Raw genomic sequence first — 12468 nt, 5'->3', positions numbered from 1 at the left:
TCATCTTGTGAAACTGAAGCCCTATACCCATTGAACAACTCCCATGTCCCACTCCCCTTGGTCCCTGGCAACTATCATTGTACTTTCTGTTTCTATGAATTTGACTACCTTAGATACCTTGTATAACTGGAATCAGACAGTATGTGTCTTTCTGTAGCTTTTTTTTCACTTAGCATAATGTCCTCAAGGTTCATCCATGTAGTAGCATATGACAAGATTTCCTTCCTGTTTAAGGCTGAATAACATTCCACTGTATGTGTGTATCACATTTTGTTTCTCTATTCATCCATCAGTGGACACTTGGTTGCTCCCACCTTTTGGCTATTGTGAATAAGGCTACAATGAACATGGATGTGCAAATATGTCTTCAAGATCCTGCTTTTAGTTCTTTTGGATACATACCTAAAAGTAGGATTGCTGGATCATATGGTAATTTTATCTTTAATGTTTTTAAGAACTGCCATACTGTCTTCCATAGTGACTGCACCGTTTTATATTCCCACCAACATTGTGCAAAAGTTCCAATTTCTCTACATCCTCGCCAACATTTATTATTTTCTGGAGTTTTTCTGATAGTAGCCATCCTAAGGGTTTGAGATGGTATCTCGTTGTGGTTTTGATTTACATCTCTCTAATGATTAGTGATATGGAGATCTTTTCATATATTCACTGGCCATTTGTACATCATCTTTGGAGAAATGTCTATTCAAGTTCTTTGCCCATTTTAAAATCTGGTTATTTGTTTTGCTGTTGAATTGTAGGAGTTCTTTATATATACTGAATATTAACCTCTTATTATATATATATGATTTGCAAATATTCCTCCTAATCTGGAAGTTATTTTTGCACTCTGTTGATTATACCCTTTGGTGCACAGAAGCATAAAAATTTTTTAAGAATATTATTGATACATTATACGTATCCACTTCATGAGGATTAATGAGGGATATTTTTCTTAAGATTCAGTAGTAGGAATAGTTAGTTTCCCTGTGATCAACTAGTTTGCTATGATCCTGTGAGTGGTGATGATACCAAGTAACAAAAAGCTCAATTGTGGCTCAACCAGAGTGATGATATTGAGCCCCAAGACTGCATTTTGCACAGGGGACTCACATATTTCCTATGCTCTGTTCCCTTCGAAATGATTTTCCCAAATATTCCTTTTAAATGTTTTACATTTTAGCAATCTGCCTAAAATTATTTTTGAGTGGGAGAGTAATTGATGTTGTTTTCAATAGTTACTAAAACCATTACATTTCACAGAGAAGGAAACTAAAGCCCAGCATCTATAAATAACTTTCTGAAGTCCACATAATTAGTAAATGGCAGGAGCCAAGGTTCCGTCCAAGGTTTCCTCTGTGGATTTTTCCAAAATATCAGGCAATTTCTTCAAGCAGTGAACAAAAATTTCCATAATATGAGACAAGAAGTGTCATTTGTGATGTGGTTGCTATATCCTCTAAAAACTCAGAGGAGGTAAGATCACTTTCTGCAAGAATGATCAGGGAAGGCTGGAGCTTGAAAAATGGAAAACTTAGAAGGGAGGGAATGACAATGAGCAAAAATGTGGAAATAAACAAAAAATATGAAAAGTACTATAGTCTAGCTGCCTTACACTATTCTTTGTTGAGCACAAAACAGACTCTGAATAGAGAAAAAGAGGGAAGCAAAGCATAAAATATAGATTTGAGTGACAAAATGGAGACCGCTTATTCTGTTAGAAATTTGGACTTAATTTGAAGTAGCCAGAGAGTCATGGAAAATTTTTAGCAGGATTCTCTAAGTAAGCTTCCCTAGAACCAGAGGCTAAAAAAGGTGATATATTCATAGGGTCTCTCAAGTGAACCTGTAAGAGAGTAAAGGAAGCAGAAGACAGGGGAAGAAACTAGGCAAACATACGGGTTCAGATAAAGTCTACTCACAGCCTGATCTCATAAGGATCTCTGGAATGTAAATGACAAGTCAGAGTCTTATTTCAGTCAGTCACTAACTGAGGGCCAACCCAGGCATCTCTGGGCAGGATGGCTCCCAATGGATTGAAGCAATCCTCAGGAAAACAGTGAGCCCAGAAGCACCCAATCCTCACAGCACTTGAAGGCTTGGTCACACTGCCCCAACTAACAGAAACTGAGCAGGCACCAGCTATGTCTACTATATGGCATTTTAAAGGATGAACTGGAATGGTAGCAGCCTGAAGAATTAGATACAGATATGAAAGGTAATACTATCTGAACCTGAATAGTGGCTGTAAGGCAAAACGATACCTTCCCCAGAATGTCCACATCCCAACCCCCAAACCTGTGAATATGTTACATTAAATGGCAAAAGGGACTTAGCATGATTAAAGTTAAAAATGTTAAGATTCGATTATCCAGATTAGCCAGGTGGCCCCAACCTAATCACATGATCCCACAAAAGCAGAAAGCTTTTCCTGGCTACAATTAGCCAGAGATGAGATGTTTCTGGTTTTGAAGATGGAGAAAAAGGGTCATGCACCAAGAAATAGAGCAGCCTCTAAGAGCTGGAAGGGGCAAGGAAACAGATTTCCCCTAGAACTTCAGGAAGGAATGCACCCTATGATAACTTGATTTAAGCCCAGAGAGACTCATGTTGAACTTCTAAACTATAGAAACATAAGATAATAAATTTGCATTATTTTAATTTGTTACAGTAGCCATAGAAAACCAACACAGGGGCTAAGGAAAGAGGAAGGACAAAACTAATGAATAAGAAATTGATAGAATTCCCACAACTAAAAATAAAAGCCTTAAAACTAACATTAGCCTCTGTTTTGTTTTACTGTTTCCATTTTAAGTAAAATTAATCATTCTTACTACCTTTATCAGAATTCACAAACTAACTTTGAAATCCGCAGGAAAAAAAAATCATTTCAAAGAAATGACAATTAAATATAATTGGAATAGGATAGTAAATGATTGGTAGTTTTATAAAGGTTAAGAAAAACAGATCTTTAGCAAACCCCCCAAATTTTTAATGGAAGATTAAAAGGAAGAAACTTAATTGATTTTTATTATTACATTAAAGACATAGGTGTCAGGTCAACACAAGTTGTAAATCATTCCTTTTGGGTTTTTTTAGTATCTGCCTGAGAGTCACATTTTCTTACCGAGAAAAATGCAGGACTGTGAGCTTAATGGTCAGCAGAGAGCGCCATGGGGCCAGCTCTCTCCCCAACCAAAGCTGCTTTCCAGGCAGGCAAAGAATAGTGGCTTATGGCTCTGGCAGCCTGTGTTTGCCTTTTATTATCTGGGAACTCTTTAAAAATTAGGTATGAGAATGGGAACAATTTCTTTACACTGACATAAGTATTTTTAAATAAAAGTTTATTTATGACAATTATTGACATCTTCCCAGTAAAAATTAAAAATATTAAATGTACAATAAATTTCATCAATTTCCATGAAGTCTTCAAAAATAGGAATATCAGGTAAGCAAATGAAAAATAGCAATTTAGTTAAATTGAAACTCCTTTCAGCTAGTACTTGGAAGAGAGAGGGTATTGGGGTACGGATGTGTCCTGAGGGTGATACTAATCAAGGATCATGGCATCCACTGAGGGAGAAATCTATTTTCAGTTGAAAGAACAATTAGTATATTCTTTAGCTTACAAAAAAGGTGTAGGCACCAACCCCACTGCTAATTAGAACCCAGAAGAAAGGAAGGACAAGGGCCAAGCAAAATCACACAAGCTCATATATGGCTCAGGCAGCCAGGGCTTTGCAAAATATATTGGAAGGAGCAAATGAACCTAGAAATAGAGATGATGAGGTCTTTGTACTTAAAGTGAACACAGAATAAAAATGCAGGAGTAGGGATTATGAAACTTCTGCAAGTTGTAAGGAAGGTCGTGGTATATAAGAAGGAGGCCAGCTGGGGCAAAGACAATGATGGACACAAAGAGGAAGAAGACTACAAAAGCAAGACAAAGTCAGGAGACCACATCTGCCACTTGTTCTACTTGCTATTGTTTGTAGTCAAGATCTAGCTTTGCACAGAGTTAGTATAGATACAAATTAATTTTTAAATATCATGATGGTTTATTGACTTAATACTTATAAGTATATTGATAAATTTTACTTATTATTTAGTCAAACAGAAATGTATTTTTATGGTACAAAATTCAAAAGGTATAATCCTATTTGGAACAGAAGAGTACTAACTTTATTGTTTTTGTAAAAATAATACAATTATTACATTATAGTTTATTATTTTAAAATGTAATGATTCATAGAATTCCATTTTTTTGTATGATGCTTTCTATCATTTTCTTTCTATCTATTTATCTAGCCACCAAGCCAGCTGTAATATGTCTTCTGTTTAGAGAGATTTTGGGTCAACATTCACCAAATATTAATGGCTATTTCTAGGTGCTTTGCCCTTTTCCAACTACATATCTGACGTCAGATTTTTTTTTTTCAGCCACAACAACATAACACAATGAGTGCAGAAGTAGTTATGAAAATGAAGAAGTTTCCAATTAAGCCAGGCATTAAAGAGACTTTCAAAAATGTAAATAATGTAATGTTCTCACAAATACCTTGTTTTGGCAAATAAAGTATTTTTCATAAAAAACGTTATCTTTGTTAATATAATGGCTTTATCACTGCTATTTTTAAAATGAACAACATATACATTTTTTAGAAGTCTTAATTTCTTACATGGTAAATATTGATAGATATAATCTACACAAACCAAAGCCTCTTGAGGCCCTCTGTCTTAAGAATGTAGAGGGGTCCTGAGACCAAACCAAACCAAACCAAACAAAAATGAGAACTTCTATCCCAATGACTCCTAAATGTATAACTAAATCGAGTCTCTCATGAGTAATAGTGCATATAAATATGCTTAATAGACAACTCAAAATAAACAAGCCAAAAGAGAACTCTTACTGTTACTGCAATCTGCCTAATCTGCTTTTCCCCAGTTTTTCCAATTTTGATAAATGGCACTACAGTGTACCTAGTTGTTTATCTCCCAAACCTAGGAATCATCATTGACTGATTCCTTCTTTTTTAAAAAGATTTTATTTATTTATTTGACACAGAGAGAGAGACCGCGAGAGAGGGAACACAAGCAGGGGGAGTGGGAGAGGGAGAAGCAGGCTTCCCGCGGAGCAGGGAGCCCGACATGGGACTCAATCCCAGGACCCTGGGATCATGACTTGAGCCGAAGGCAGACGCTTAACGACTGAGCCACCCACACGCCCCCCCCCTTTTTTTTAAGATTTTATTTATTTATTTGTGACTGATTTCTTCTACAACTTCCCACATCGGATACACTTAACAAGTTCTACTGACACCACTGTTAAAATACATTCCTAATGATGTCACTTCTCACCACCTTCACAACTATCACCCCAGTAAAGGTACCATCATATTCTCTTCATATCTTGGAATTCAAAAAAAAAACAATACAAAAACTTACTAAGTTTTCCAAAGGATAGCTATAGAAAAGTACAAGTGTCTTCCATATCCTCATCTTCATCATCATGTACAGAAAAAAATATTTTATGTAATATAATATGATTAGTTTTCTCTTTTTTTTAGTGATTCAGTGAGATTCAGTTTTCTCTAACCAAATTCTAAAACTCCTGACTCTGAAGAGTAGGTGATATATATACTTCATGCAATAACTTTCAAAAAAGAATCAAAGCATATAACTGGAAGTTTTGAAAAGTTAGCACCAAATAAATTATATTTGAAGACTTTATGTTTCAGAAAGTCTTTCATTTAGACAGTGAATTAAAATAAAATGTAAATTCTACATTTTCTCTTCAACTTACCTTATCGAGTTCATCTGAAATTGCAATACCTGGGATTCAAAAGAGATGTATAAAAAAGTTTTAGAAGAAGTCTTTAACAACCCAATGTTAGAAACAAAAACAAAAGTTCTATTTGTAAAATTAGTACATTTTCCATTCTATTTTTGGCTTTTATTAGTGCTTCAAAATAATGTGGTATATCCTTTCTACTAACAAAACAAATTAGGAATTTAAGTCAACTATAACAGCATGAACTGCTGAAACAGTGCAAATGTGTGACAAAAACAAAACAAGTACCATACTGCTTGCAGATTGTTAAATGCAGAGCAAACATGCAAAGACAAGTGTAGAGATGACAATCAAGTACAGCTTAGCATGTTACAATTTTGTTGCTCCTGAAGAATTGATTTAGACTCCTAGAGTGATAAAATATTATAGCAGAACAGTGGTTGGAGATCATTTATTTTAATTCCCTTATTCTACACCTGAAAAAACAGACCAGAGTTAAAGGGATTTGCCCCATATTCTCTTAGGTTGACAGCTTCTTGAGCCAATGGATAAATGATTCCTCCTCACAAGTTCGCCTTCAAACTATCCACGCATTTCTCATTGTATATCAAATTTCTGTCTTTCCTATTCCTCCAAAATTGGTCTAAGTCAGCAATGTAAAAAGTTCTAGTCCTTAATTTATTTATCTGTGATAACAGGCTCTTTTAACCTCATTCTCCTCCTTGAAATGCTGCCCTCTCTCTTCATTCTCTTTGTCTTCTTCACAGGAATCCTCTTTTTTGGGGTTAGGGAGTCCTTCCCTGAAATGCCTAGGGTTCTTTGCTGAGCTGTCTTTTCTTTAGCTTCCCGTGGTAATCTAACTCATACCAATGATGTTTTTATTTCTCTATACGGTGATGACCAGGGAATCTTTATCACCAGCATAGACCTTCTTCCTGAGCTGGTTGCTGAGTCCCTGTGGGCATTTCAATCTCGACATGCCAGGTTAAAGACGTCATCCTCCCATCTCCTCACTTCTTCTTTTGAACAATGGTGTGCCTATGGCTGAACACACTGTGGCCAGGCACAGGAGTAGTGCAGCCAGCCCTCAGGTTTGAGGCAGAGGGTAAAGGGAAGCTAGTGTCAAACACCAGTGTAGGATGGGCCAAGAGACAAGGAAAGTTCTAAGGTCTGAAGTCAAAGGAAACACAGAGAAAATAAAAACAGCTTGAAGCCAACATTCAGCAGGCTATAAATAAAGCCCACGAAAGAATGAGCTGGGTTAGAAAAAAGAACCTGAAAAGAGTAGCAAGAAAATAAGTCTGAGTAAAAATCCCCTCACCTGATCAGGTACAGAATGTCTGTACAGAATTTCTGTCCTTTGTCGATTGCTATATATTATTTCGCTCTCCACTGACCTCATAAATCAATTATACACAAAGTAGAAAAAGATGCCCTACTTCCTCTCAGTAAGCAGCATAACACTTCCCCTTGTAGATAAAACTAAAACACAGGTGTATTTGAGACACATTCTTCATCGCAATACTCTCTGAAATTCTTTTTTGGTAAAAGTTACTGTAACTAAGAATTTTTATGTGTCACTATGCTAAAAGAGAGTCTAGCTACCACTATTGGGATTTTGGAGGACCTAACTTAACAATTATTCAGGGACTTGCTGTATTATAAAGACAGCTCAAGGAGAGACGACTTCATGAAGGAGCACCGCAGCTGGGGTGTGCGGTGAACTCCGAGATACAGTGGTACGGCAGTAGGGGAGCATATGCCGACGGACGAGGGACCCCAAAGCTCTGCGCGATCATAAACATGTCGAAAGGCCTCACAGAAGTCACACACTTATGAATGTTTGGGTTTAAAAAATATATACAAATATGAATGTCACTTAGAATGACTCTGATTTCAAGCTAATGTAGGAATTTCAGAGTATCAAGTGGTTTACGTCACAGTCTATAGAAGATTTAAAAAACATTATTCGGGTTTATAGAAGCCAAATATGCATTTTAAATGCTTGGTATTTACATTTATTATAGTACTGAGGAAGTGTTCCTTTCCAGTGAGTTCAAGATTAAAACTGAACATATGGTTTAAAAATAAATATTTAAGACTTAATCTATTTTTAAAAAGAGAGAAAAAAGATATACAAAACAAAACTCTCTTTCTCATCCAAAGTCATAAAACTTAGCTATTTAGAATTAAATAATCCATGATTCAATTGACTGGGGTCTTTTAAACTCTCTTGAGTTTTTCAACTTTCTGCATTAATGCCCTTGGCCCTGCAATGAGTTTTCTCATTAGATTGTTAGAAATTGTTCAGTTGATCCTTAAATTTTTTACCCCTCATATTTATGCAATCCATTATTCATAAAGATAATAATACCTCACCTATCTAGAATGTAGCCAAGATCTAGCAAGTAAGTCAAAAGGCCTTTGAATAATGAGAATACATGGCACAGGGTACTTGCCTATCACTTATGAGCTAGCTCCTTGCAGCATCTGTTTACTGTCCGTTACTCTTTTTTTTTTTAATTTTTATTGTTATGTTAATCACCATACATTACATCATTAGTTTTTGATGTAGTGTTCCATGATTCATTGTTTGTTCTCCATGCAGAACATGTACTGTCCATTACTCTTGATACTTCACACACATCAGGGGCTTTTTTGCAAGACAAAGAAATATTTGCCAGTGGAAACTGGAGATAAAGAGAAGGTTGCCATGAAGAGATATTGAAGTACGATGAAGTGACAGGTCCCAGAATAAACCTCAAACTAGCTAAACAGGAAACGTTGTTTGGGAAAGGAATTATGCCTCTAATTATTCCAGGTGTTTGGTCTTACATATTTTGTTCAAATACCTATTATTATATTTTCCTAACATTTATATATTTTGATGACTTTGCCTAATAAATTATCTAAACAAATCCCCACTCTCTTATATATATAATTCTATCAGCTCCTTATTATTTATATCAAATTACATAGGAAATTTTTCACTTTTTGTTATTTCATTTTTAATCAAAGCTTAAACTGATTAAAAGCAGTTGAAAGAGCGCTAAAGAAATGTTCCTTTACAGAAACATGAAGCCGTAATGAGAACAATTCATATTGAGGACCCGAGATTTTTTCTCCTAGTGCCTACCAGAGCATTCACAGCTATTCCCTGAGAGGAGATTAACAATTTTTGGCCATTTCATTAACTCGTAAAAGCCTTCATATCTTAAGTTATATTTTTTAAGTTTATAGAAGCTGAGAAGAAGTGGGGAACAGAAAATAAAATACCCTGGAAAATACGCAAGGGGAAATACAGTGGGTTACTATAATATGTTGTAAGGAAAGAAGGCCCGGAGTTTAATTGTGCAACTCTCGATGCATACTGGCACACACGGTCTTCCTAAAGGTCACCCTCTATCTGGATGGATTCCATTTGTGTCCTTCAGCTTATGGGCATTTCCATTTATTCTAATCTCCAAAGAGGTCTCAAAGTATCAGAAATTTATGCCAAAACACAGTTCTCACATTCCTAAATTTGAGCTGTGCTCTATCAAGGAAACAACAGCTTTTCTGCTTCACCAAGATGTGCATCTTCCCAGGTATCAGCTTAGCCCTAGAGTTCAAATTCAGCTGTAGCTACAAAAAATGGAGGTAGAAACTTTTCAGAAGTCTTTACAGTTTAGTCAGTGTAATTAATTCACGAGAGTAGGTCAGAAAATTCATATGGTATGAAATGGAATGAGCTATTTCTCCAAAATTTGTTTCCCTGTGGGAAAAAAATCCCAAACTGGCCCAAACTGGCTTGTTGAGAACCAATTCTGCACATTTCTTCCCAACTTCTCATTCAGTACTAATTGGTAGCCTGAAATTAGCCATGTTGGGAGTACTTATACCATGGAAATGGGCAAATGCTACAAATTAGGGATTATTTTTTGAGTCACTGTCCCAGCACACTATGGAGTCATGCATAGTGTTAAAGCAAATACCTATGTAAGCATCACACATATCAACAAATTGAACACTGCTCATACCTCAGACCTATCCCTGACCATTTGCCAATCAAAACATTCTTTAGATAGGTTGCTGACTGCTTTTAGAGCAAATGGAATTCCTGATACAAAGTGAGGGATTCTACCTTCAATTTGATTACCAAAGAACAAAGCTGGAAAAATTTTCTGTAAGGAGTTAAATAGTAAATACTTCAGGATTTTCAAGTCACATATGGTCTGTGTCATAACCATATATTTCTTCTTCTATTTTAAACAAACTTTAAAAATGTAAGAAACATGCTTATTAGCTCATGGGCCACAAAGACAGACCACAGGCTAGATTTGGCTCCCTGGTCAGGGTTTGCTGAGTCTTTTTCTAGAAACACATAACAATTTTTATCCTTGATTAATTGACTCTTTCAGTCTTTGAAGGACACTTCCAAACCTTAAGGGTTTTCATCAGGCCCCTACCCATCTCTTCACTATAAAAGACTTGCTCACTGTTAAAGGACTATCAGATTTAAACTCCCTGGATGTTCTGACCATCTTACCCCCTTAAACAAGCCATTTACACTGTTCTCTCTAATCTCAGAGAACGATATGTTCTTTCCCCTAGGAAGACCAATCTCCACACCTGTTTCTTGATTCCATCCCCATCTACCTTCTCTGGTTTTTGTTCCATCTATTATCTTCCTTCTCTGTCCTGAATCTGCAAGTTCTTTATTTTGGTTTCCTCTGATCACCCTAAAACCCATTACACATTTACAGAGAGACACACATATTCTCTGTAATTGCCTCTCCTGTCTCTGTTACACAAACCCACACACGCACACACGTGTGTACATGCACAAAACTAAAGAAAAACCAAACCAAAATGACTCAAAATCCTAACATCCTTTACCTTCCTCCACTAATTATGTTCTCTTTCACACCTTCCCTTTTCTCATCAAAACTTTTCAAAGTGTCATACTCCTTGTCTCTCTTTCTTACTGTCCATTCACTCTTCCAACCCCTACCTACTAGCCTCTGCTTCCACTATCCTCTTGAAACTATTCTCTATACACATCCTGATCATGTAATCAAATGGAACCTTTTCTACTACAAAAAGATACCTATTTTATTTCACTTTATCAAGCCAATATCTGTTTATCACCAAAAAAAATAGAAAACATAATACGGGGAAAAAGGAAAACAAGCCTCCATTCATAGACAAATAATGATAACAGCTGGTTGTGAATTCTTTCAAATAATTTTGTGCACATATAGGCATGCATATAAATACTGTAGGTCTATATAGGCATATATACAAGACAAAATGAAATATACACACTTTTGTTACCTGCTTTTTACTTAAAGCATATCTTAACTATATTTTCATGTTACTACTTTCTATATCATTTTTAATGGCTATATACAGTGTACCATTGTGTGAATGTACCATGATTTCTTTATCCATTTCTCTAATAAAAGATACTTAATTTCCAACTTTTCACTATTATGAATCCCACGGCAGTAAACAATGGAAGTGGAGCTTGGAGATAGCTGCACACACAGTGGAATAGGTTTCCACCTTTTTCTTATAAACTTACCTGCCTCTTCAGACACTTCAGTTTTCTGAAATATTTTCCCTCTTCGATTTTTATGAAAATTCTATCTTGGTTTTCATCCCACCCTTTTCAGTCTCCTCAGCTAGATCACTTGTCTACCTGTATCTCAAGTGCTGATGGGGTGTGTGTGTGTTGTCTTTCCCTATGTACTGAAGATTCCCACATCTATATCCCTAACCCAATTTCTCCAAATAGGCGACTTTTATATGTATGTACTTGACTGCTGGGACCAGAGAAGAGCTATCCAAACCACTTGGATGTGCCAACAGTATCTGCGACTGGAGTGTGAAACAATACTCCTCCTTTACCCCAAAACCCTTTTGAATTTTTATTTGAGGTAGAGAGAGCACCCAGTCACCTTGATTATAAAAATAAATAAATAAACACGGGGCGCCTGGGTGGCTCAGCCATTAAGCGTCTGCCTTCGGCTCAGGTCATGATCTCAGGGTCCTGGAATTGAGCACCTTCTCCCTTTCCCACTCCCCCTGCTTGTGTTCCCTCTCTTGTGGTCTCTCTCTGTCAAATAAATAAATAAAATCTTTAAAAAAAAAACAGGGGTGCCTGGGTGGCTCAGTCATTAGGTGTCTGCCTTCGGCTCAGGTCATGATCCCAGGGTCCTGGAATTGAGCCCCGCATCGGGCTCCCTGCTCCGCGGGAAGCCTGCTTCTCCCTCTCCCCTCCCCCTGCTTGTGTTCCCACTCTCGCTGTCTCTCTCTCTGTCAAATAAATAAAATCTTTAAAAAATAAATAAATAAATAAATAAATAAATAAAACAAACACATCCTTTTCTCTTTATGTGCACCCTTCCTTCATATAAACCAAGGACTAAGCCCCCTTCTCTGTTTTCTATCCCATGGCTTTTTTAGGCTCTCTTCATCTCATCTTTGCCTTGAGGCATGGACTATAATCATTGTGCCAGAGTGATTATTCAAAAACACGGGATGATGACCTGCTTACAAGATCCCTGTAGCACAGAAGCCCTCACCCCTGGCTGCCCTGTCACCTAGACTTCCTTCTTCATAGCCTTTCTTACTCACTTCATCCTTTATGCATCAACAGTATAAAATTTTCCTCTTACACACATGCTTCTCTC

The 12468-nt window shown here is 36.6% G+C and overlaps 1 protein-coding gene across 1 annotated transcript in view; it reads right to left on the bottom strand.

Moving 5' to 3' along the window:
• The window catches only part of C4H8orf34 (chromosome 4 C8orf34 homolog), a 154252-nt gene that overhangs the window by 33217 nt on the left and 108567 nt on the right, over positions 1–12468 (bottom strand). The window contains 1 exon segment of the mRNA XM_021688352.1: positions 5804–5832. Within this exon segment, the coding sequence (XP_021544027.1) occupies positions 5804–5832 (29 nt within the window).

The sequence above is a fragment of the Neomonachus schauinslandi genome, chromosome 4, assembly GCF_002201575.2.
Source record: "Neomonachus schauinslandi chromosome 4, ASM220157v2, whole genome shotgun sequence".
NCBI classification, from domain to species: Eukaryota; Metazoa; Chordata; class Mammalia; order Carnivora; family Phocidae; genus Neomonachus; species Neomonachus schauinslandi.
The sequence above is the reverse complement of the archived record's forward strand: the minus strand, read 5'-3'. Positions and strand labels throughout refer to the sequence as shown.